The following is a 27,104-nucleotide window of genomic DNA, read 5'->3' as shown; positions in this document are numbered from 1 at the left end:
ATCAATACATCCTGAAGATAAGGGAGTCAGCATGGAAAGCTTCAGAATTTGTTTTATCCTTTTTTAGCCTTAAAAACAAATATATATATTAGTAATTCTTGTCAGTACTTAAGTCATATAACTAGAGGAAAATCACTTTGTGTCTGATCTTTGCATTATTGCTTACTGCTATAATAAAAGTACACATCCTCCTCCTCTGAGAAGTTTCACAGATATTATCCCCATAGCTGCCAGGAGGAACATTTTTCATTTTAGAAGGAAAACAAAATGCACAAATGAAAGATGTGGTTATACACACCACTATTGTTGGTTACACAAAACCATAACAAGAAGAAGGTGCCTTCTGCTGATATTGGCCAACAAATTCAGAATGCACCATCCCCAGCCTGGTCTCTTAGCTCTGCCCTTTCACCCATCCCATCTCCCATGGTGGGGTTGGTCATGTGAGCACTGTGTCCCCTGGCTCTCCCATCACAGCTCTTGCTTAATGCCAGCACAAGCTGTTGTGTGGCCTGGTGCTGAACCTGGCTGCTGCCTGGGTGCAAACACGGCTTTTCTTGCCAGCTGACTTTCCTGCACAGATGCTCAATGCTGGTGTCAGCACCATGTGTGGACATAGTGGGAGCAGGAACGAGGAACTGTGATGCAGAGGCAGCACCACCACTGAACGTGAGCTGTGCAATAATATTCTTTATATTATTCCTTCATATCGAGTTCCATTTAATGCATTATTGTTCAGAGCAGCTTAAGCTCTCATAATGCAGACACTCAGAACCATTATGAATAAACCTTCAGAATGAGATGCACCAACCTGCTTTTATGCACCCACACCTCCCAGCAGCCGCTCCCCTGCAACAGTCACAGTTGCTCCAGAGGCCCAAAATGCAATTAAAGCTCAAGCAAGACCCTTTCACTTGTCACAGCGCTGTTTTTTTCTTGGTGAAAAAGCAGCACTGTTCTGTCAGTTTTCAGAAAAAAACAAAGCAGATGACTAAAAATAAAGCGTGACTGAACCAAGATGGAAAATGTTTGTAGTAGAAGGAAAATAAGTGAAGAAACTCCATGACAACTCAGACTGAAGACTAATTCTTGCTTATTTCCAGATGTGTAGAACACTAACTATTGACTATTTTCCTCCATTACTTGCAAATGGAACTTTAAGATGCAAGCTGAAAACTATGCATTATTATAAACCCTTCAATTTATTCTCTGCGGGCTGTGGATCTGCTGATTCAGATGGCTCCAGTCTGCTCTGCTAACCACTAACCCATTCCGAGGGCTGACCGGCATATGGCACAGTATCGAGAGCACAAGTAATCCCCATGCAGCTGATCTGCTCCCAGGCTTTGTGTAATGTGTTCCTCTGCTTTCAGACTGACACGACCCTATAAATACAAGAGCTAATCCAAATGTGTTGACAAACAACTTTACACCTATTTACCTATTCCCCATCTGTGATATAGTACTAAAATGCAATGTTACAAAAAGTAACTGCCTATTGATTCTTTAATCCCAGTGCTGCTTTCCCACTTCGCTAATTCTGACTGTGGGAGAGTTTTCCACCAGCAAACATCCTAACAAACAGACATTCACCATTAGAATGAAGTGCTGCTTTTTAGAGCAATATGGCCTCAAAATGGCATTCAGCAGAGGAAAGGGCACTGTTTGCTCTCTCTGCACTGAGGCAGGAAAGGGTTCAGTAAGAAGAGAAAGTAACCGGGCAGAGGCTGCAGTGACAGCACAGCCAGCAATGCTGCTTGGGCCTCACTCAGCAAAGTGCCTGTGACAAACACTGCTGCTTCCTTCATCACAGACATCAGTGACAACTTACAGCGCTTCTGGGCAGGAGAACTTAACACCTGGCAGTGAATGCTGCTGCCAAGGAGAGTCACAAACACCACAGCACGTCACTGGTCTCTGCAGAGAGGCTGGGCCTGGCTGATGGAAGAGCCATGTGAGCCCAAATAGCAAGAGACGGCAACACGGCGCAGATCAGGCAGGAAGGGGAGCTCTCCCTCTCAGCTCCTGGGAACACCAGTGGCAGGCAGCCCAGCCCTGCCCTGCGGCTCGGGGTCTGCCCCAGTGCTGGTGTACCAGGTGTGCCTCCCTGACCACACAGTGGGACACAGCACGACAAAACCAAAGACCAAGCACTGTAACAGCACAGAAATTTCCTGTTACGTGGCAAATGCTCAGCTTTGTTATGTTGATGAGGAAATCCCTTCATCTTTACTATTTTTCTAGTTTTGCTGTAAAAGCAGGCAAACACTTCATGCAAATAGGCAAACAAAAGTCATGGTAAACTTAAGCACGCATATTTGGACACGGATGATCTGTCTCCCCTAGGCACGCAGTCTAATTAGAACAGACAACAAAGACTCAGTCAATTTTGTAAGCAGTTGGATTCCAATGAAAACAAGACCAACCCTGAAACCCAGCAATAATAATTTTCTTTTTGGAGTGGGACTGTTCTTTGAGGCACAAACCCCTCATTCAGGCTCTGTGCATTCGCTAGGAGCTGTAGCACAACTGACCCAGTGTAGTCCGGGCCATGCAGCGCTGTGTGCTGCGGTGGCACGGCGGCCGTGCAGGAATGCCTTCAGCAGGGCGGCTCACACTGAGGAAACAAACAAGCTCAATGACTATGTAAGACACATTTTAACCAACTGGAATCTCCAGCAGGGGCTGTGTGGGTTGCACAGTTTTCCAGAAATGGGAGGAGGCAGGAGAAAGACTGGTAAAGCCTCATACTTAGTGGATAGAGACATGAGCCAGAATGGTTGGTGACAACTCCTAGAATGTAGGGAGAGGTTCAGGAGTCCTGTAGGACAACAGGAAAGCAAATTAAAGTGGTAGAAATCTTTTTCCACAAAGGAAATATTTTCTTTGTGCTCTCAAGCTCACTGATTTAGCTTACAATTAAATTATCATGTATCAGAACAGATAAAAACTAATTGAAAATACTCACTGCATTACAACAAAGAAGAACTTCATTTTGCATTATGCTAGCTGTGGGAGTCAGCAAGCTGCTCTAGAAATAAGCAACTGCTGTGAGCAATTAAGCTAATGTTGAACCTATGTGCTCTAAACAGGTTCCACGTTAAACATTAGAAAAATAGCCACATCCAAATGGCCGTAGGAACCTTTAAAGCTCACTCTTACTAGGAACATACCCTTTGATCACTTGAGTTTTGCACTGGACTTTTCTCTGAGGTCTCCAGCAGTACCAAAGTCAGGATATCTATGCTGTAAAGACTGTTTCACTGTATTTAAGCACCAGTTCAGTTTGTTTCAGGCTTTCCCTCTGTTTCTGGTTCTAAAACCAGATCATAATCGACTTTTATGTCAACTGAATCCTCTCTCAGGGATTATTTCCTGTTTCTGTTGTATTGATTCACTCTGCTGAGAATGAGGAGACATTTTAGTGTTATTTCAGCATCCTGATGATAAAAGCTCTCCACAGTCTCATTTGGGCTGTCACAAACATCCATGCAGGAATTCAGGCTCACTAAACTCTTTCCTCAGCACAAAGTAATTATGCAGTGTGAAAAGCAGTAATTATTTACATTACGTGATTTCTCAAGAGAAGCTCGCGAGACAAGCGAGGGTTATATGGTTTGAATGGTACAAAACTATAGCATGCTATTTTTAAATATATCAAACTGCTGTGAGAAGGCACAATCACCAAGTGTCTCGCTTAATAGCTCCATTCCTGGAATAAACTCCACTGGAATCTCCAGCAACTGTGCCTGGCAGGGAGCACGCAGCTTGTCAAACGTGAACACTCCAGGAATGTGCCCGGCGATGCACGGCAGCCCCAGCCTGTCATCTCCTCTGTGTCGGCTGTGCTTCCACGCGAGGCATGCAGGTAGGATTCAAGCACTACACTAGCTGAGAGACATTTGAAACCTGAGAGACTTTTCTGACATAAAAAGCCTCCACCTTTTCTCCCCATTTCTCATCTGTCTGAAGCAACGATGCTTGTGGTGTGCTAAACACACAGCCTGCACCCCCAGATTTGGGAGATACAATAAATTAAAGATAATGATAGACAAATATTTATGAAAGTAAGGTGTTGGTGTTTTTCTTTTTTTATATCCCAGCTTCTGTCTGCTTGCAAATGAGACAGAAGTATTTCAGAAACTGAAACCATGAAAACACCACTTTCCTTGACAATAACCCTGTTGTTTTTTTTTTTCCTTTCAAAGCTTTACTTTAAGGACAAATAAAAGCCACCCTAACAATCCCCTTAGACAATGCAGAGTTAACTGCACAGGGCAAATAATACAAGCTGGAGAGACATCATCTATATCACATGCAGCTTTCAGAAACTTATCACAAAGTAATTTTTAAATATTCCTACTGTACCTGATTGTCCTGACAGAAATGCAGTATTTCCACATCAGATTCCACATTGCACTGCCATCTCCCTTCATGACCTTCTCTGAAGTGTTTGCAAAGTTAAAAGGATTCCAAGTAACGCAAGAAAGAAGTAAGTTTAGCAGCACGCGACAAAGTTAGTCCAAGGTTCACACAGCAGCCAAGCTCTGATTCACGATTTCCAAGTGATTCCTCTGACTTCCACTCAGATGAACTCAGAGAGAAGCCAGCTTTTCTCATCTGAAGTCTCGAGTTACTTCTTTCTTCATGATTTACAAGACTTGTTGTTTACTTTATTCGAGAGGCAGAGACGATTATTAGAGGCTGTTCAGAAAGCTACATATAATATTGCTCCAAGTCGTCAAGAAAGCAAAGACTACCTGTGAAGCACCTACACAAAGTTACCTTAAACTACTGCACTTGAAAAAAGAAAAAACAAAAATGAAACCAGTCCGGTACCAGGGCCTTAGCAAATCACCTACTGGAGCTGAAAAGGCACACCAAACACGCTACATCAAATGGCTGAGGTTGAATAAATTCCCGACTGTTTGCAAAATTTCTTGTGTACTGTAATAAAATTCGGAGTGCCAAAAGAAGTAATGAGTCACTTTCCAAAGTTGTGTTTGAACAGTTATGATTTTCAATGGTGAATGTCAGCTCTGACATTCATGACCTACCCTACAATTTATATAAAAAATAAAATGATAAAATCTGATTTAAAAAACCCAAACATATTCACCATGCACATAGCACTGTCTTACTGCACTAAAATCTCAAAAATAGGTATGTGGTAAATAGATTTTTTCTTTGTGACAGTGTACAGCCCCCCCAAAAGATCCCAAATCCTATCTTGACCCAGTACACCACTTCTCAGCGATGACAGGGATTTATGAGCAATATTAAATATCCAGCCTAAATAGAAAGTAACAATGCAAATAACTTCGCCCTTAGTTTTGGGGGGATTAAGTTGAAGTGCATTTCATCTATCACCAACACTTGAAACAGAATTTAAGCCTCAACAAACACATATGGAATCACCCTTATAGCAATGACAATAACCAAAATAATGAGTAGTATATCATTTATTCACTGAAAGATGAGTCCTTGAAATTCTTCCCTGGTTTCATCAAGACCACCCAGACAGTCAGTATTGTTGCTATGACATTAAAACTTCCTGAGCCTTAGCTCAGCCCTCTAGACTGCATTTTTCTCAGAGGTCAATAGCACAGTTATCAGAGGCTCTTGTGGATCAAAAACATTAAATGTGCGTTTATATTCTAAAACTTAATTAGGCAAGAAACTAAATTCATGCTACTCTTTAATAGAACTGAATTCTTTTATAATTAAATGCCTGTTTTCTCTTGCATAACTCCATTCTGTGTAAGACCATTTTATCTAGGATCCCATGGCGAGTACCATTAGGATGGAATAGGCTCTGTTTCAGTGATTTTCTGACAATTCCTAGAATAAGTTACTGACAGCTCATAAAAAAGTTAGAAAAAGCTCCACAGTATGTTGTACATTTTACATCAGTATACTTAATGGAGAAAAAAAATACATTAGAATACTTACAGATCTGTTCTTAACATAATCAGTGAGATATGCTTAAATGTTGGAAAGAAGCTATGCAAGTCCTGGCAGACCAGCTGAACCCAATCACTTTCACTTGCAAATATGAGAGAAGAAGTGCAAGAAAAGATAAAGTATTTCTTATTTTTGTATGATGCACTTTTGGAGTACTTGGTTTAGTATAAACAAGCCTATTATATCTGAAATATTAAACTAACAGTAGTTTATTTTCAAGGTAGCACTGAAGTATCACACATGCGAGTTGTGTGAAGTATAGCTGCTTAAGCATTTATTTGAGACATCAGAGTAATTGGTGTACTTGTATTCACTGATTCGTATTCAATTGTTATATTCAGACGTTACCTGCATCCACAGAAATATGATTTTATCTGTCCCTAAGAAACAAATAAAGGCAAACGTCATTCTGAGATCTACAAGAGCATTTTTAACACAAAAGTAATAATTATCAGCTCCATTCAAGTTTCCAGCATTTATGCACCAAATGAATTACAGTGATGTGACAGCATCGTCAGACTAAGCTGAGATGCAGCTTTATGGCACAGATTGTTCTATGGAATAGAAATATCAAATAGTGCTTCAACTGAGTTTGTTAGCTATTTCCCAACTTAACCTAGGCAAATCAGACTAGTCCTCCAAGCAAGCATTCACTCTGCAGGGCATAGGAAGCTCAAATCTGGAATAATTCAGAACTGATAGGCAACCCGCAAAGACAAAATAATATACATCCAGATAATGCTCAACACCGTGCAAACCACATGATGAGCTGACGAACCCAGTGTTCTGGTTCTACAGTTAGTTCCCAGATGCAGACAAATGCTATTTATCCTGGTGTAAACACAAGGAAAAGATTCCTGTGAAATGCTGCTGGAAATGATACTTGAGAGCCATGCTGTAAGGTTTTGTGAGAACAAGGAGTGCAGTTCTAGATCTGACCAACTTCAGGTGCTAATGTTATCGACCATAGCAGATGATTTCTGTACATAGTAGATGTGGAGAATGGGTGATTAACTAAAGCCTATGGCTCATGCTGTCTCTCTGATGGGCTGCCTTCTCAGAAAAAATCACCTTCACACTATGATTACCAAAAAGGTAACAGGAAAGACATTAAAGAGGGAACTGACTAATAACTATTTCTTACTATTTAGGGAAAGTCTTATTTGGGAATGGAAGAACTTTTCCAGCAGCAGTAAGACATCCCTCTTGTCTGAGATGTTTACGTTCTTCTCTGTTCGCAGGGACATTACTATGCCTTAAACAAGATGCAGATTAGCATATCAAACAATTTCACTTTTTTGAAGCCTTGTTTGCTTTCACTGTAGGACATCTAAGACGAGCCCCAGCACCACAGGGGCTTTTTGGCATTATGTCTGCTTTTGACATGGATTTTCCATTTTGTTCAACCATCACAATCTATTGTAACGATTCCAGTGACAGTTTTCTCCCATACTCACACATTTGGCCAAGCAATTGCAGCCAGAGCAGGCTGTGGGCTGGTAACAAGGGCTATTTGGAGACAGATGCTGCCTAGCTGGTTTATTATTCCTCTCTGGGTGTGGCAATAAAAACTTCAGTTATCTCTTCCCCTTGAAATGAAACAACAGATTCCATTCACAGGACATCACTGCATCCACCCAGTCACACTGTGCATGGAACCACGTTCTGTATGAAGCAGTACTCCCCAAACAGATATTCTTAGTTTCTTTTTTTTTTTCCTTCCCGTGCTGCTCCCTGGAAATCTTAACTCAATTACTCATGCCTGCAAGTTATCTACAGCACAACCCTCACCCACAGCACTGCCCTGCTATCAGTGTACGTGTTCTCAGCTGTCTCCATAACGCAAGTTGCAGCAGGAAGCTGTAATGAGAGGCTCAGCCACCTTCCCACTTTAGTACACTGGCCACTCATCACGTGAAGTGTTTTATTTTCAGTGGATTAATGAAGTGCCATCCCCTGCATCAGATGGTCACATTGTGTCTAGGTTTTTCCACAAGTATACTTCCATATTTCTGACCTGAGCGGGCATACCAACCCTCTTGGAGCTGCGTTTCACTGTATAACAGGTAAAACAACTCCAAACTTTATAAAACACATGTATCTTTTAAGGAAGAAACCTATGATTCTCACAACTGGCAATTCAGACAAAGAGCTATGATACCAACTTTCCCAGGTGGCTTATAAGAGCTCACCCAACAGCTGAGGTAGCCAAGACACATCTGCACTGGGCTATTCCCCCCCCTCCCCTCCTATGAGCAGCGCTGCCTCTTGCAAAGCCGTTTCAAGGCCTGCCTGCTTCTCCACTGCCCTCAGCTGCTATCTGAGCAGGACCTGAAACTGCTGATGCAGGTGAGCTTGCACCCCACCTGAAAGAGCTGAAACAGACACATGGGCTTTGTTTTGCTGAGTGCCCACAGCTGGAGCAGGGGAATCAATGCAATTGAAAGAACCACTATCTCAAAACTGTTGGAAATAAACTCACCAGAAGTTCTCACAGTTTGGCACTTTCAATGACCTACAAAATATTTCAGTAACAATACTGTGATACTTCCAATGATTACTACTGCTAATAAGAACCCAGAGTCACTATTAACCCACAACAGGATGAAGCACAGTACATAATGAAAAGTGTTATTGGAGAAGGATAGGGAGGGCATGGACAGAAATGAAGGAGAATGGGAAGATTTTATATTATAAAACACATTTTTACACTTGAAAAAAAGCTGCTCCAAGCAAAGATATTACAAGGTACGTGAAATGCTATTTCAAAATGCTCGAGCTAAGGTTTTTTTTAGAAGTTCTATGCAGTGTGTTAGAGTGCTATTAACAGAAAGGCGATGCTTAATTTGGAGGCTCACATTCATTCAAGTTTTGCACAGAAGCCTGCATGACATGCAGTGCTCAGACACGGAGGTGAGCTGAGTGTAACAAGCCTCTGTCACACAAGCTGCTGGGATGGTCTCAGAGAAACTGAGCAGATAAGGTGTCTGGGCAATCTGCATCTGGATAAAGTCCTGTGTTCCAAATGCACGTGCCACTTAAGCTGCAGACATGTCATGTGTAAGATAAACTTATTGCTTTAACTCTATATGGGCTTATGCTAAGCAAGGTGAATAACACTCCAAAGAAGACGGGGAAAAGCGTATTGCAGTCTTCATGAGTGAAGAAGGCTATTTGCTCATTTTTCTGAAGTTTCTACCAAGATGAAATGAACAGGAAACAGAATTCAACAGCTTTTCTGTTACTAAGTAGATCACAATTCACAGGGCATTTAACAAAGGTAATCATGAGTGCTGAAGTTAGCAACCATCACACATGTTTCTGGTTGTCAGGAGAGTTCCAGGTTTATTTTAACTTAGATAGCACTCCCTTTATACAACAGTTATTGCCAAATAAGGATTTAAAGAAGACCCACTTTATTTTTTTTTCTTTTAATAATAAAAAGCAGTCTGAATTTTGGGTTAATTCTGGATATGTTTAAGCCCTTCATTTGTAACAGGGCAATATTTTCCTTAAATAGGGAAAGGGATTTATTTATAATACACTGAGTACATTTCTTTCTTTGCCTCCACTGGATTTTCTTTCCTTGCATTTTAAACCTCCTTTTCTGATTTTTCAGCCACTGCTAAGAGCATACAATATGCTGTGTTTTCTGGGAGTTCACAGCAGTGACAGCCTCGTACCAGTCCTTCTGTGGAAGCAAGTCAGCGTGGTTTTGGCACTTTGCTAAAAGGCATCTCCTCTTGGGCCAACAAGCTGGCAGGTCTGTGCTGCTCAAGAGGCCCTCCAGCAGCAGCTACAGATTCCTTGTCTGCACAGGCCTCCACCACACTTCCCAGAGCCCTTTTCTGCAACTTAATCTTGGAAGACTATCAAAGAAAGTTCAGAAAGCTTCCAATTCATGTAGGCTCATAGCCAAATGCACAATTAAAATGTGACAGCCCCAGGGTCTGCCCATCCATCAGATGCATCTGAACACTGTAGAGACCTGACACTGAAAGAGAGAGGCCTGGCATAAAGCTGGCTCTCAAGGGGCACAGCTAAATGGCAGGCATCACCAACTGCACATCTGTGGGAGTCCCAGCACGCACAACGAGGTTCTTCAAAATCCTAACACAAATCTCAGACTGTGGAAAGTTGAAATCTGCACAAACGTGAAGAATGCAGAATACGATCACTCCGGGTTGGGTCCTGGGTGAGAAGTTTTGGAAAGGACTGACACCCCACTCACTGTGGAGGCAGCAAAAAGGAACATATACAAGGAACCATCTCCATTCTGAAATGCACATTATCAGCTACAGCAGTGGTGACAGGAGACACCACACAGCCCTTTGTATTTGTACAGGATTTTTGGCAGTCAGCAGTGCCAAAGTGCCACAGCAGACTTCAGGGAAGTCAGGGCATGGAAAGTTAAGGGACCCTGAAAGATGTCTGTCTGCTACATAGGAAAGAAGAGCATCCCAAAGAGATGAGAAAAGCTAGGACTGTGAACTGAAAGCATAAGGACAAAACATTTTTGAACATTTTTATAAACACTCTCAGATACATGGCAGCATTAATTACATTAAAATGAAGGCTATAACCAGACTAAAAAGTATTTGGAGTGTTTCAGTTTATCAGCTTAGAATCACTACTTCCCTGAGTGTAGACAATATTTTATTTATTTATTCAATGGTTTCCTTTTTATCATTTTTATGCTGAATATGGGAATACTGCAATCTGCACTTCTGCTGGCTGTGCTTCAGGATGATGTTGGATTTGGGGGATAAGGAGGAGGAGAGAATTGTGTGCTCTCAGCTGTGCTGTGATTGCATAAACACTGCCAGCATCTGCCTCCTGGGAGAGCTGTGCTATACGCATTGTGACTCAGCCCTGCTCTGGATGAAGTCACTGTCAAGAGGCAGCAAACTGTTTCTAACAACATATATGGTGAACTCCAAATGCAAGTTCAAGACAACTTCAGTTACTTATCCCACACACTTTGCTATTATTTCATTCGAGACAGATTGCAAAGGAGCTCATAATTCAAATTAGAGCCAGATGAAAAGCAAGCCAGATGAAATCACTGTCAACTTGAGCAAAAGAAATCCTTGCTCTAATGAACAAGAACCCAAGGATTTATTTTTCTTGCTCACTGTTGGTGAGATTTGTCACTAACATACAGCTATTGTTTCCAGGGATGTAAGATTACAATAGGTAAATAACACATAATCAGCCTTTATCAAATCTTATTTCAAATAATGAATTTAAAAATAGTGCTCCCTTTACCTAAGTGATAGCACATAACAACAGAGATCTGTGGTTGTTTATGCTGTGCTTCACTTAAAAGAGGCAGCACTGCTCCTTGCCTGCCAGCAGACACGTTGTCTGACGCATCTGAAGCCGTCCCACATCATCTGCAGGCAGAGTCCGTGCTGTCAGCACCACAGGCGAGGAACAAAGACTATCAAAGCACTTTTTTTTTAAAGAATTCTTTTTAAACAAAGAGCCTAGAAGACAATCGCGACATAGATCACTTAAAGCACATATGCCATCGTTGAAAATGCATCTAAATTAGAGCTGGCAATTCATTTAATGACTTCAAATGCTACAAATTTGTCTTGGGTAACAGAGTAGGAAAGAGGACGAGCTGAGAGCTGCAGGTGCACTGCAGAGCTTGACATTAGAGGGGCTTGAGCAGCTTCTGACACTCCGTTCCTTTGTGACATTCTGGTACAGCAGTAATGAGCTGCTCCTACCACGGAAATTTATGAAAGTGTTTTCACTTATAATCATCACTGAAACATCCTAGTGAGACTGAATCATGCACCAAAATATAGACCTGCTCTTGCCTGGAGTTGGGCTTAAGCACATGATTCAGTCTACCCTGAATCACAATGCTGGAATTGCCCGTCCCAGCTGGAGACCAGCAGAAACAATTCCAGCTAATCCCTGCTTCAAGCAACCTGCCATCCCTCCTGACTTGAGTCCATTGGGGTGGCTGGAATCAGAGGCTAGCTGGAAACACCTTACTGTTCTATAAGGGACTCCTGCCTCCTTCGGAGTGAGCAAATTATATAAAAAAAAAAGAAAAAAGAAAAAAGAAAAATAGAAATGGGGAGCCTTTTAAAAATTATTTTTTAAAATATATCCTTATCTTTAAAGCATATTCAAAGAAGCAAGAAGAAAATCCGGGGAGAAAAGAATCCCCCTCCCAAAGTACAGGTTACAATCTTCTTCACTGGCAGTAACAATTCTCTCACCTTATGCTTTCTCTTTAATGCAATGCTAGCAGTAACAGTTTCCCACATGGGCCATTACACACCAGCTGGCAGAAGCACAGCACGGTGCATCTACCAGCTAAAGAAATCTTCACTTCCACACATTAAATCTGAAGTCGCATGATTTTATAATAATTCACCAAGTAAGCATGAGACGCTCATCCTCAAAATCACACAGAAACCCTACAGTGATTTGCTCATCTTACATTTAATATACTACAGAAATTCATCTCCACACTTGTAGAATTTGTATTCAGAGGACACCAATGCCCAGCCTGTAAGTGAGGGGCTATAGCAGTGACCAACACACAGCCACTGCTAATGACAAAGAGCTGAAATTTGATTTCCATAAATTAATGAATTATCAAACATTTCTGTGCTGGTTCTACCTCAATTCCCTCCCCCAGGATGCTCTATGCAATCAGCTGTCCCTTGGCTCAAAGTGGACTGTTTGTTCAGGTACACGAGGTTGGAGGCATTGGCACAGTTACCTGGGAGGAATCTTGGTGTGTGAATATGCCAGGTCCTGGCTAGGGAAGCTGCAGCCAAAGTTAAGAAGTAAGCTAAAAGCACAGTTTGTTTTGTCCTATTTGTAATTTTCTCTGTGCTCAGAAAATATACTGGTCTGAATTCATTCTCACAAGGGACTGAAAACTGCCCAGAAGGCCTGGGCTAGGTGTCTGCAATCATATGGGTTTCTTGTCAGGAATGTCACATGCACAGCTTGGTACAGAGTTTTGGAATTGCATTTTTGCTTTGAATACCTGTCTACATTAAGTAACTAGCACCTCAGAAGGCAAAAATTGTTCTGTTTTTACCCTGTCCCATCATCCAACATTGCTGTTTTCTTGCTATGTCCCAGTGGCACTGCAAGCACAGGCACGGATACACTTGCTCTGTCCCCTTTTGTACAGACAGCTCTGAGCAGCAGGGACTGCCCCCACCTCAACTGCCTTGTGCTCAGGGGGCTGAGGGGGAGCCGAGCCTGTACTGCCATCCGCTCAGTTGTCTGGTTCAGGTAACAGACATGATCCCACAAGACATCCCTGAGAAACAAAATCCAAAAAAAACCTCCTGAAATACAGCAGCGTGCCACATTGCTTCTGAACTGACAAGAAGTGTTTACCATAGTTCTCACCATTGAGTACAACTGAAAATAGTCATGCTCAGCTCAGACAGCCCACTAAGGGGAACAGAACAGCAGTCCCATTGCTTGCCACGTTGGCTGCCTGTGCACCATTGGGCTGGTGAGTGCATAAGGAGTGACAGAAAGAGCTCGCAGGGCCAAGGCACCCCACAACAGCCTCAACACTCCTTAAATGTGCTCTTGCATAGCCTCCCCACACTTGCCCTGAAGTCACCTGCTGTTGTACCCACCACTTGCTGTACGCACACAGGGAAGGCTCAGTACTGCTTCTTCAGGATCTGCCACTGCTCCTCAGCACACAAAGCTGTGGCTGGACTGAGGCAACACAAGTGGCAGAAGGAATGGGGCAGAATTCAGACATCTCTGCGTGACACCTCAACTCCACTCAAAATGCTAATTAGGGCTTTTGCACACTCACCTCGCACTTGCTTTTCCCCTCATCCAGGTGTAACAGAGGGCAGGCAAGAACCCTACATAATTCTAAAATTAGAAGGAAGCCTTGCATGAAGGAAGCGTTCACTGAGTCCTATTTTGGTTATTTCATATATTCAAAAGGAAAACATATACACATACACATAAAACCCTTTTGGCTCTTATCCAGGAGTGTTTTAGACAGCTTACAACTACTCACAGAAACTAACTCAAAGTAAGTCTAAAAGTGCTTTTTCTTTCTTTCTTTCCTTCTTTTTTGGTAGTGGTCTTTTTTGCATTTTGTTTCTTTATTCATTCCATACCATTTCCTTTTCACACTCTTTTGTCACTCTGCCTTAATGATGAAGTTATTCTGTTTAAAATGTGAGAAAGTTGAAACTCCAATTCTTCTTTCCTCAGAATGACAAGAATAAAGCACTCCAATCTGATATTTAAGTGCTTAGACTCTTATTACTTCTGTTCATACAAACGCATTCCAGGAGGAGAGTTCAAATACATGCAAGGTTTGATGATAAACAAATTAACTGTCTGGAAGGATGTAAATGGAAAGTCCTTAGGTACTGCAAAGGTTTCCATTAGGAGATGCAGAATAACCCTAGGGTAATTCATTTGCAACAAAGCTGGGAGGTCGCCAGGAATCCAAGACATAAAGCCTAAGTTTAGTTTTGCTCACACCAAAACAGTCTGGCTATGTTTCTTATTTTACATGGATTCTCAGCAAGAAAGGCACTACAATGGGCTGGGAATTGGTTGGAACTTTTTTTGGCCTAAAAATGAAACTTGTGAAAAGCTGCAATAGAATAAAGCTGTCTTTTGAACTTCACTAGCCAATGGTCACAGATGAGGGTCCTATATTACTCAATGCCAGAAAGTGGGGGCACCCCTTAAACCTTGAAAAAGATTGGAACAGTTCCCTTTTCCAGACTCCAGTCGCTGCATGAAAAATTCAACTGCAATTAGCATTTAGCACAAAGCACTTTCTGTAGGCTGACAATAGCTAGTAAGAGCACAAAGTGTACATAACAAGAACAGAATCCTATTTTAATGCATGGGTTTTGTTAGCAATGAAACTATCTCCACTTTTTCCCCCCAGAATTCAGATACATACAATTGCCATTAGTAATGTAAATCAAGAGTGAGAAAACAGAATTTTACATTAAAAAAAAAAAAACACAACACATCGGGCTAAGTTCAGGGACACGTTAAATGGAATTGCTTATTTTGCTGTTCCATTAAATAGGCAAGCTCAACGCATCTGACACCCAGAGCTATTCTTTACGACCCCTATTCACCATCAATCATTTAAGCTGTACGTCAGGCCTGCCTCACTGAAGCACCCATTCCTCTCAATGACTGTGATGTGCACTTTACACCAAGAGAGAAATGAAAGATGAACTACTATGTTGTTAAACAGCTCTGAAAGAAAAGAAGGATCTTTGCATTATGTAAATGTCCATGACATTCCAATTAATCTCAGTGCTATTTACAGTCTGTAAACTACGAGCTGCTGTGCCTAAAGATAAAGTATCAGAGAGTAAAGTACCAATTGAGTCTTAACTGGGATGATTTGATTCAAAATAAGTGGTAAAATCAAACAGCATCCTCACCTTTTGCATCTGCATGCACAGAGACAAAAGTGGCTGATAATAAAAGCAATAAAAAAGCAGCTTCACAATCTTTGTCACAAGTTCTGATTAATTCCCTACCACTCCCTTTCTCCCCCTCCATGCATCTCTGCCTTTCAGCAGCAGAGCAGCATATTGAGTAAAAGAATCGAGGGCATCATGTGCGGCAACCCAGTCCTGAAAAGAATGTCTGAGTTAACATTTTCTTACCTTTTATAGAAGCCGTGGAGAGGCTGGAGACACAGGAACTGCCAGTAATCCAAGCAGAAGGCCTTTAACTTCAGCATTTTCAAAGAACTGTACTGCAGCAAGCGGATTCTGCAGCTAGATTTTAACACCACAAGACTTCTTTTTGTTTTGATGTCAACGACTTCCACCCGGCGCAGTGCCCTGCTCCCCTTATCGCCGCACACGAGTGTGTCTAACAGCTGGCGGTGCGGCAGCCCGCGCACATGGCACAGCACCTGCACAGCGCAGCACCGCTTCCATACAAAGAGGCAGCGCACAAAGGCTACACGCTCACAGGCGCTCTTTGATCCTCACTGTAGTTTATCTTCCCCAAAGTCTCCGGTGCCACCGGGTAGCTGTTATTACACACAAATCCCGCTTCTCCTCTTGGCTATTTTAGGCCACTTGGATGGCCCTCCGGACAAACAACGTGTCTGCGTTCCAGCTAAGGCTGCAGAAGGAGCTTTGCAAAGCATCCTGAGAGCTTGCAGAACTTAGGGGAAGACAAGCAATTATCTCAATCAACCTCACAACTGCCTGTAATCACAGCAGCGCTATGATCCCATCACATGGGAACGGCAGTCCCACTCACTCTTTTTTTTTTCGTTGTTGATGGTGGTCAAATAAAGCAGTGCACAACTCCGCTCATCAGCTCCTCCCGTGTAAATCACACCAGCCCCATTGTCTGCCAGCACCTATGAGAACTGTGGGCTCCTTATGACGGGAAAAAAAAAAACCAACCAACAAACCAACACAACCAGCCCCCAAACCCGAAGCGCAGACCCTCCCCCCCACCCCCCCCTCTCAGCGCAGGCACCCGGCGGGGCGCGTTGCCGGGCAGCGCCGGCCCCGGGCCGCGGGCACTCTGCGGCGTCTGCCGTCGGCTGCGGCGCGGTTCAGAACCTCCGGCCGGACGTGCTAAAAGCAGAATGCTTTCGTTCTGAAAAGACAGCAGCCCAAAGTGATGTTCTGTCTTTAACAAAAGATATCGAGCCGATTCTCCCACTTTTCCACTCGGCGGTGAGCAGGACTTGCTGACACGGGATGGTGTTAGAAGCAAAGCACAGCACGCGAGCCCCGCTGGTGACTGACCAGGTCATGCACTGTCAGGTTCACCTTTCCTGAATGTACAGTTTGGACATTCTCACTTCGCTGAGGTTTGAAAGTCATCTATGGGAGGGTATTGCTAGATAGTAATCAGTTAGGGGAGGGAAAGAATTCTACACAAATTACAAGAGAACCAAGATCAGAACCCAAGGAAACATCTGAAACAAAACTAAACACCCCTTCTGTTGTGGTACTTTTTTTTGGTAATATAATCTGTACACTGTTTAAACAATAGACAACCAAACTGCTGAGGATTAACAGAAACCTCTTGGGAGTGCAGGCACACACAAGCCCTGCAGGCCCGTACAGGGCAGTTGTTCATGGCCCTTTGGGCCTGCCTTTGCTTAGTGCCATAGGCACCTTGCAATACCCTAAAATGCAGTTATGAGAGGTCAGTTGAAACTAAGTTAGCTGCTTCTTTAAAGAAACTGTCAATCCTTACTCAGACATGGTATGCTTAGGCAACAACCTTCAAACACTTTCATATCACAATTTCTTGTACTTCTCTAGAAACAGACTGCACAGTAAAGTATGAGTGATGGGAACGAACCCATCATGAAGACACACCTTGCATGAAAAGCAAAGTACATTTGATTTGAATCCTTAAAAGATAAAAATTCTTGAAACTTCCCCTCCATGGCCCTGCCTGGTGCCCGCTCACTCCCTGTGCCTTCTTTCACACCAGCAGCAGAACAGTGTTAACGTGATTTCCAAGAAAACAATTGCTGGCATTTAATAAGCCAGTCCCCTAACAATGTGACACTGTGTGATTTCCAGCCGGCTGTTCTTCCCGCTCTCTCATTCTCTGGGGCTTCAGTAGCTTGGCAGTTTTCCAGAAGGATAAATGTTACATTTTCATATCAAAATCTTCCATCCCAGTGTTCCATCCCTAATATCAGCCTCTGCTTTAAAGAAACAGCTTTATTTGGCAGAGAACTGAGTAAAACCCTTTTGGGATTGTGTGCCTGCTGGTGAGTGGCAGCCCTCCCCAGTCTCCCTGCTGCTTTGGCTGAGATGGCACTTTCCCATTCTGGTGGTGTTTGATGGCAGTTACTGCTTGTAATGGGTCAAGAAACTAACTCGGAAACCTTTCCCTCTTTTTAGAACAAATGGATGGCCCATTAGGTTTACCTTTGAAGTTTTCCCTAGCTGAACATTCTTCTGCCTGAATTTCTTGATGTTCCTCAAGAAACACCCCAAAGCAGCAAGGAAGGACTTGCTCCATGACCAAAACCAGCTGTTCTGAGGATCAAGGGGGAAGGGGAAAGCCATACAGAGACAGTTAACTTCATGAAACATTCTGGATCCCAAAGCAAGGCTTTTCAGAAAACACATCCTTTGACTATTCACACTGTGAAGCAATTTCTTTCTCTCCATCATGCGCTTTACCAGAAATAAAGCTATTTGTCACCTTAATTGGTTGCTTCTAAATACTGGACTTGTAGTGAGATAAAGCTATGTACCCATGAATTTACTGACAGCAACCAGCACTGATTATACTGCACTGCATGCAGACAAAATGCTAATTAGGGCTTTTGCAAATGAAAAGCACCATGTTCTCAACACAGTCTTCATTTTCACTTGTCTTCCATAGGAAACCAACAAAGAAAATTAAGCTTCGTCTCACGCTTACGCCACTATAAAACCAATTCTTTTAGAAAGGCATTTAATGCTACCCTTGGCTTAGGATTCCCAGGCCTAATAGAGCAGTAATTTCTGGATGAGCTGCAGCTTCGGCATGGTACCATAAGTGAGCAGCATGCTGAAAATGTTTGTAGTCATTTAGAGGAGAGGCAGCTCTGGCAGCAATGTCCTGAATTCTCTGACAACACTTTCAAAATCAACCATTAAAATAAAAAAGACAAGATAAAACATACATAGAAGTTCCAGTTCTAGGGATGGCTGCCTTGACAGCTTGGGAGGCTGAAGTAAAGCTGTCCGCTGATGAGGAAGTGTGTTGTATAAAATAAACCCATTACAAAGTCAGCACAGGAAAATCAACTGGTCTAGCTACTTAGTCATAAACTCTTGATAAAATACATACATTCAACTGTAATACATCTTTACTTACTTACACCCTTTATCATGATATGACAAGAATAATCCTGTAAATATTTTACTTGTGTAGAAAAATATTGTTTCTGTCTACAGAAACCATACTGTAAGAGTACAGAAACAGTAAGCCTGCAGCAAGAGAGCATTTTCCATAAGTGCTTTCTGACTCCAGGATGGGATACTTCCATAGCCACAGACAAGAAAGTCAAGCTAATGATTCATAGGTTGCAGAGCACAAGTGTATCATGAGAATAAGATCATGCAGTTCCCATATTAGTTCTATGTCATTCATTAGCACACCACATTAAGGAGCAAGGATTGTACAAAGCACAGATAGCATCAGACTCTGTGCAACCAGATAGCCCCTGAAGTAGCTCCTGGTATGCTTGAAGGCCTCAGCTCACAGAATACAGTGGTACGTGCAGCTCCTGTGCAGCCCTTTCTTGATAGTGGAAAGCAGATATTGTCCACGTGCAAATGAATGGGAAGATTTCCTAGCTTGCTCCTAAAAAAATCCCAAAAACTAAGGGAGGTTTTCATGTTAAAGGCTATGGAAAAACAGATCTCTCTTTCAGAACCTTTGATGCATATCTGGATGCCATATCAGCAAGGATCCCTTCCTGTCTAGGGAAAATGGAAAGGGAAACAAACAGAGCTCTTGGGCTTTGCTGCACCATTGTAACACCCACATGAGATGAGGACAAGATTCATTGAGATGTGTAAAGAATCAGAGAAGAAATGAGTTCCCCCTGCCTTCTATTTACACAAGAGGAAGCTCAGCTGCCTACGCATGATCTGATAACTTAGTGATTTTGCTTCAAAAATATCTTATTTTTTCAGCTTCTCCACAAATTAATATTAACTGCCACTTGAAATTAATCTTCATACTTGGTCACTAAACATTTTGAAATTGCCAAACTTTCAAGAGAATAGTAAGAAATTTGCTGTTCTGTTTCTGAATGTCTTCTCTCTAAAAGTTCAACACCAGTTGATCATTGTGTTACAGAAGATGATACAAAAATCTGTCCACAAAAATCTCAAGATCTGAAGTAGGTGTGATAATACTACAGAAGACTCTCACTGATTCAGGAATTAAAATCTTGTCCTCTCTCAGCTTTCAGCTGGTGTCTGAAATCTCAAATCATCCTGAAAATATACTGCGCACAGAGTGAAAATACTTGTGCACAACACAGTATGCATATGTGCATGCCAGTTTGTACAGGTTTTTCTCTTCTTAATGGACATAAGCCTTTATTCTTAAAAAAACTGGACTCCTTTCTCATCTCCCAGCTGTATAACTTCCCAATTGACAGATGGAACACAAGTGCAGTCTAAACAAATCCAGGGGAAATAAGTGATCTGTTGGGTGGGGAATCCGCACAACTGAAATTTAACAAAATAGATATTCAGGTTACAGTGTTCCAGAAGAGCCAAGATCTAGAAAAGTGTTTTTAATTGGGCAAAACTTACCTTGCCGGTGAAGACTGGAACTTGATGAGAAAAGTAGCCACAAAATTCCATTTGCTTGATAGGACACTAGATGGATTCATATTAAATGGTACCTTCTGTTTCATGTCTCGTTCAAAGGAAAATTTGCTCAGTTTTGTTAAATTCAGTAAAAAGATGACTTTAATTGTGCTTAAAAATAATTCCCTTGAATATTGTCTAATCACAGCTCCAAAACTGGCTGACTTCAGCAGGTCAAGGAAGAATAAGCCTGATTTTACACACTTTCTTCAGGTATTTTATCCAGGAAAAAAAAAAAATTACTGTTTCAGTTGATGACATCGGAAGTTTCTTTAATGTCTCCTCTATGACTGTTTTATTTGAAAGTTTTTAAGCATCATAAAATTTTTCATTCATGGTTAATATAAGCAGCACTTTCACACCCTCATTTGGTAACTACAACGTATTTCTTTCCTGTTCTCAAAATTTAAGAGCACTTTTCACATGCAAATACACTTACTACCAAATTAATTTTTATAAAGATAATTCTGTAAAACAGCATGCATTCTCAAAATCATTTATTTGCGTAAGAACACAGAGGTTTTAAGGAAGTGCCTGGGATAAAAAAGGAAGTCTCAAAACCTCTACTAACTTGCAGGTAAAATATTAGCTAGAATAATAAACTTTTGTTTGAAATATAAAGAAGTGCAATCAAGGATTCCATAGCAGCCTGCATCACTCTGCTGCAGGCTTAAAAAAAGAGTGCAACCCACTGGATGCATGCTAATGAGACCAATGCCATCAAAATTAACAGCGTGCATGAAACTTTATGGAGCTGCTCAGCAAGGGTAGTGGCCATGTTGGTGGATACTAAATATCGCAGTTTTATTTTCAGGAAAATAATGTAAAAAAAAAAAAAGAAAATACTCACAGCTTTATATAGTGCTTAGCCACTTAAAATTATTAAATCACTACATTTTCTAGTTAAGCATGTACTTTCACTCAAACTAAAGCTATACACTTTCCCACTGAATTCAACCACTTCTTATGTCTCCCCAGTTTGTTCTCAACTCCCTCACTGACATCCTCCTAGAGAAAAAGAATCATTATAAGGAAAGGCATTGTAACAAAACCTGCTGTTTTCACAAAGGTTTGTCTAGCTTGAAATACAGATGCCAGCAATACTTTTCTCTGGAATAAGTTCCCCAGAACCAGGTAAGTCACAAAACAGCTACCTGATGCTCTTGCTCAAGTAAGATTTCAGAACGGCGGAGGGGAGGGGAAAGCTGACTGTTTCCTGCATTGTCCCGCCACAAAAGAAACAGCGTGCCATCAAACTGGGTGCTGGGAGCAACACTGCAGTCAAAACTGAATATTATCCAGTGTGACTGTGCTGAGCTGAAGACAACGTTACCCACGTGAACTTGTGTGCATTTTTTAGGAAATGATAGTAGGGTGTGCACTTCACTTTCAGATTATCATATGCTGGGAGATGAATAATGGAGAAGAGGCACACACATTTGCATTAGGGCAAACAAAGCAGTTCCCAATAACGTTTTGTCCAAGCAAACTTAAAAGCACACAACGTGCAAAAAATCACATTCTCAAAAACAGACACCTTGGAAAGGAAGACATCTACTCCACGGCTGTCAGCTCAAGAGGAAAGAACTTTGCCCCAGATTAATCAAAGGAAGCTTGTGAGTGATGTACACTTCAATGTGCACCTACATCAATAAAACATGCACAGTGCCCATTTGATATGCAGTGTTAACAACATTAGTTCTTTTTTCCTCATCTGAGTTACCAAAGTAAAATTTCGGACTCTGTGATGACTTGTGTGGCAGTAATCTCTTAACTCTTACGTATGATTTTATGAAAATGCTGAGCAATTGAAGCACATTTTAAAAGTAGTATTTAAACAAAATGAGCACTGTTACAGAACTGCCAAGAATGGACAGATCATTTCAGCACAACCTAGGTTTATAAATACCTGAGAGAGATGGTTTGCCCACGTGCAAACACAAACACTCCCTTCCTGTCCTTCAGGATCCTCTGAGAGCAAAATCATGGTGTTTAAAACCAGAACTGAATTTCAAGTTAGAAACCTCAGAAGAAAGAGTTATCCCTCCTTAAAAACAGAAAAACCTGAATGCTGGGTCAATGCCTGTACTGGTTGTGCACTGTAAGATAAAGTTACTTGACGTACAGTTGATGCAGATTGGAGTTCACTGTTATTATTTCAAACCTAAAGTGAACAGTTGCATTCTACAGTACCTGAGCGGATCGGTGGAGATGCTGCTTCCTGTTTCCAGAGAGGTCCTGAGATGATAGCAAAAGAATAAAATTATAAAGTATTAAAATTGCTTTAAAAATTGTCTATAAAAGTCAAACAGTTAATAACTTTGTTATATCTTCATTTTTACAGACATTTCATAGTACCTTGCATGACATTTAATATAGTTGCAAAAAGCCAAAAACCAAACATACAGAAGCAGCTATTTCCTATTCACTTGAGGAAGGGGAAATAAAGAAGTATCTTTACGCAAAAAGTGATGAAATGTGACTGACAGTACTTGGCTATGTGAATACCTGACCAAGTTGTACTGCATACAGCATTATAGTAAACATTTCCAGGACCTGTTTTCTGTTTTCAGTCTTGTACTGTGTGCACTGGCGTTAAAATCTCAGCTCAATCCACCTATGCCAGCACAGCAGAACCTTGCAATAAACCAACATAAGCAAGTAGTACAGCCTTCCTTATAAAATGTCAGAAAGTTTTACATGGTTGAAATCTTGAGCCACAAACATCCTTGGAGCCATGAGCTCGTTCCCCAGCTGACACCTGCATGGCAATCACTGGAACCTGCCCCACAGCACTTGCTGCCCCTTCAGCACATTGTGAAGTTGATCCTTGATATAGGTATTGCAATTTCAAGACCCCAAAAGCGTCCTCACCTCAAGGCTTACTGGCTAAGAGTAACCTTAGAATAGGGCGGCACACAACCAAATTGCAATCACAGAACAGCACAGTGCAGCTTGCAGTACATGCTCACAGCCACACTGCTTTCATCCTTGGTACATCTGCTAAGCAAAAGTAACAGTGGCACAGAGCAGGGAGCTGGTTGAAGATCTCCTGAGTCTTGTTTGATTTTGTTCTTGTGTTCTGCTCTCCTGGTGGCTTCTCTCACACCAAGGTAACAGATAACCTGCATGCATTTACTAACAGAATGCTAAGCCTTCAAATCCTTGGGCTTCTTGTTCTCTCCCCAAAAAGGGGTCTACAGTTGACCACAGAAAGTTTTAAGATACAAAGTACCGAGGTGACCGCAACTGTGCCTCTGTTTAAATAGCAACATTTTAACACGAAGCATCACATTACTAATTGAACTTGCTCCCACTGTGCAAAACTTCAGGTTTATTATAACATCCATACAACAAATTTAAACTTTTAGAGTAAAAAGAAAACAGAGTATAAGAAACAGTTGACTAAGGGCTTGTAGGGTGGATAATTTGAAAGGATGGAATTGAGAGGAGATATCGCAGAGGAGGGCATATTTCCGTAAGGCTTTATATAGATGGTACACAGACTACTGGTAAGTAAAGGGTGGCTCACCTTTTACGATGGTTGAGGCTCACTGATGACTCCACACAGAGGGATCTTCAACAAGAGATCCTTCCCTGGTGGTGGTCAGCCCTTAAATGGGGCCTGGGGGAGGTGGAGCCAGGCTCCACTCCTTCCAATCACACAGGTGCATTACCTTCACCTGTGCTCCTGTGGCTGACTCAGTGCTCACCTCAGGTGATCCATCAGTAGTTCAGGCTGTGATTCAACAGTTCCCATACAGGGCTCACAATGAACTCTCCACTATCATGTTAGGTACCATTTTAAATTGCCATTTGTACCCACCATGTACATCCCTTACCCAAGCTGCCATAGGTCAACTTCTGCTTTACAGTCAGGAATATGTATGGTTATGGACATTCATACAATTGGCACTAGATTTGCATTCATTATATTTACAGAGGTTATCTGTAGATCAGTTGCAAACCTTCACTTTTAATACAAAGATTATGAGCTAGGTTACACAAAACAAGAGTGCTGTGTGAGAGGAGGTGGCCGTGGGCACAGCCTGTGCAAGAACCAGCTGCACAGGAATGGAAACAAACCACATTGCCCAAATAACTGCAGTGCAGGCAGAGATTTAAAATAGATGTGAGGAGCTTTTCCCACCCTGCAATTTGCTTGCTCTCAGTTCAGGATCTGTGAATAGCGATGCACTTTGAGGGGTGGTTTGCATGTGCTGGCTTTGTGGCTCATTGTTCGCTGAACAATGGGAAAGGGTGAACCTAATTTCCTTATAATTAAGTTTACTGCTTAACAATCTGCTGTCCCAGTGCCAACCTGCTCACCGGATGGACTTTTTGCCTTGCCGTTAGCACAGACTCAGAAATCTCTGAACAGTTCTGGCCCTTGTTACTATAAATAAGTCCTGATGAGACTCCCTGTGCAGTGACAACGCGCTGCGCATAACGAAGAGATGGTAATGACACAAGGCCCTGCTGATTAGCCTCCACCCAGTGCAGCCTTGATTGTGCCAAGTGACAACAAGCACTTGGTGACCTCAGGGACTCCTCACACAATCACAAGGAGCAGGATTACTGCTTCATTAGAAATACCTTGTTTTCCATCTGGACAAGGCCCCCTGTGGTAAGACTTCCCAACAAATGCATGCTTCAGTGTCACGACATGCAGGCTTTTCTGAACACACAGGAAGAGCTCAGATTCCACAGCAAAAAATGCCCATTTTGAGTCCATCCCCAAACACGGCTAAAAGGGTCTGTATTTACCGAGAGTTTTCCAGAAATTTCCCTGCTCCTGCCAACAGCATTGTGCCGTGCTGTTAGCAACAGTGTTTATGCACCTGGTAACTTCAGTGAAGAATACATAATGCCACAGATCTAATCAATTTGGCAGCTGGCAATGGAGCCATGATAGCTGCCAACACGCTCAGTGCCCAGCCCATCCAGTGGGCGCCGGGCAGCACAGTGTTCAGGTCACACTGCCCAGCCTGGTAGGCCTGCGTGCTACAGAACTCACATCCACATACAATTCACTTCTTCAGTCAGACAGGTTCTGAGCAGCCCAATGGGGAAAGGCTTATAAATGGTTTTCTGATATAAAAAATAGATATAAAAATAAAACCAAACACAGGAAAGGCTACTTAAACTGGATGGAAGTTGCTGCATGGGAACAACCAAATAAATCACTGTTGCAGAGCAAGAAAGCAAGCACGAATTATGCTCAGGTGAGCTACACATCCAGGCACAGCTGCAGCAGAACCCCTAACCTGGTCACCTGCACCAACAGTCCTGTTTGCCCTTGTGGGAAGTCTCAAGAACACGCTGAGGGCATGAGGAACAAAAAGCTTAATGGCCAAGAAAATAAGATAGCAGAGACATCTATTGAGACATCTGAATTTTGGGGTATGTAAAAACAGTTAATTTTCAACAGATTTACAAAATATCCTTAGAGCAATCACACAACTGCTCTTCTTCTTTCTTTGTACCTAAATTCACATTTAAGCCTTTGGTTTCTTTCTGAGTACTTTACCAAGACAGAAAATGAATTTAAAACATAAAAGCAACCTGAAAGCTGAACACAGTACCATTGTGCCACAGCAAACAGAATGGCTCATTTACACAAAGCAGTTTGAGGATTGCCTGCTTCAAGAGAATCTAACAAAAAAATATCTACTTTGGGTTACTTTACAATAAGGAGTTAAGGTTGTTTGTTTTTTGTTTTTAATTACCTAGGTACAAAAAAAAATATTGCAGAGTTATAAAGAAAAAACAGGTAAACCTAAAATTTTGTTCAACTGTAACAGAATGAATTCCATAATTTAGTACCTCCTGAAAAAAAAAATCCATACTCTAAAGATAAAGCTATTAAAATATACTGTAAATCATACTATACTTGTCTGTATTTGCCCACGGAAGTGGCTGAAAATTGAACTAAGAGACTTAGACCCCCACCAAACAGAAGAAAATCTAAAGCAGAGCAATTCAGTACTATCTGGGGAATGCTGTAAGCAACCCTGTAAGCAGCATTGTATTTGTTTCCATGGAGTTTGCAAGGGTCTTCTGGGTAGGAAGCAGAGCAAATCTGTACCACTGCCACTGATGAGTCAGTTGAATGACATCTTCATAGAAGTACTTAACATTTTAGAGAAAAGGCAGAGGAATCTTTGCATGAACTGGAACTAAAGCTAGCACAGAGGGCTACAATTCAGCTGGATTATTTGGAACTAACATAGTCAGCATGAAACCTGAAGAATGGGTGTAATTACTGGTAGCAACCACCTCTTTCAAGGCTGATAGTTATATGAAACATGGATACATATGGCTCCTAAATTAAAGATGCAAGCTCTAAGCAAATACAACAACCATAAAATAACCACATCTGCAGTGTTATGAGAAAAATATTCCCAAGCAATCATTGGTCTGAAATCCAGACAATTGCTGCCTTACCCAGGAGAATTTAGGTTTCCAAAGACACAAATATTAAATACAATTCTAAAAATTCTGCCCTGAAGTGAAAAAACAAGGCCACAGGCTATTACACCTGTTATTAGCACTATAAGTACGTGCTGACAGTTAAAGCTACATAGTGAGCAAACCTAAATACAAAAGATGCCTATATCTATTCAGAAGATCATGTTCTAAAATGCTTTACCAAGTATAATTAAAGCACAAAATTATTTTCTTGATACCTTGAGCCATGACAAGTTCTGGGTTTTGTGTACATGTGCATCTGTGGGTGTGTGTGTGTGGGTTCTTTTC

At 41.8% G+C, this 27,104-nt stretch overlaps 1 protein-coding gene across 6 annotated transcripts in view; it reads right to left on the bottom strand.

Annotated features, from left to right (window-relative positions):
* IQSEC1 (IQ motif and Sec7 domain ArfGEF 1) overlaps positions 1-27,104 on the bottom strand; it is a 291,545-nt gene that overhangs the window by 116,502 nt on the left and 147,939 nt on the right. The window contains exons 1-2 of one of the 6 annotated variants that reach the window (XM_065749638.1): positions 27,035-27,092; positions 22,539-22,583 (exon numbers count right to left, since the gene is read on the bottom strand). The exons of 3 other annotated variants lie outside the window; for them this stretch is intronic. In XM_065749638.1, coding sequence (XP_065605710.1) covers positions 22,539-22,583; positions 27,035-27,075 — 86 coding nt within the window. In that variant the 5' untranslated portion in view covers positions 27,076-27,092. Of the gene's footprint in view, positions 1-15,638; positions 15,699-22,538; positions 22,584-27,034; positions 27,093-27,104 lie in introns of those variants that run through there. 2 more of the 6 variants (XM_065749639.1, XM_065749644.1) reach the window with 2 other exon arrangements.

The sequence above is a fragment of the Cyrtonyx montezumae genome, unplaced genomic scaffold (genome assembly GCF_038088225.1).
Source record: "Cyrtonyx montezumae isolate F1298 unplaced genomic scaffold, pur_monq_1.0 scaffold_6, whole genome shotgun sequence".
Classification (NCBI taxonomy): domain Eukaryota; kingdom Metazoa; phylum Chordata; class Aves; order Galliformes; family Odontophoridae; genus Cyrtonyx; species Cyrtonyx montezumae.
Note: the sequence above shows the minus strand (reverse complement) of the source record. Positions and strands in the feature narration are given on the sequence as shown.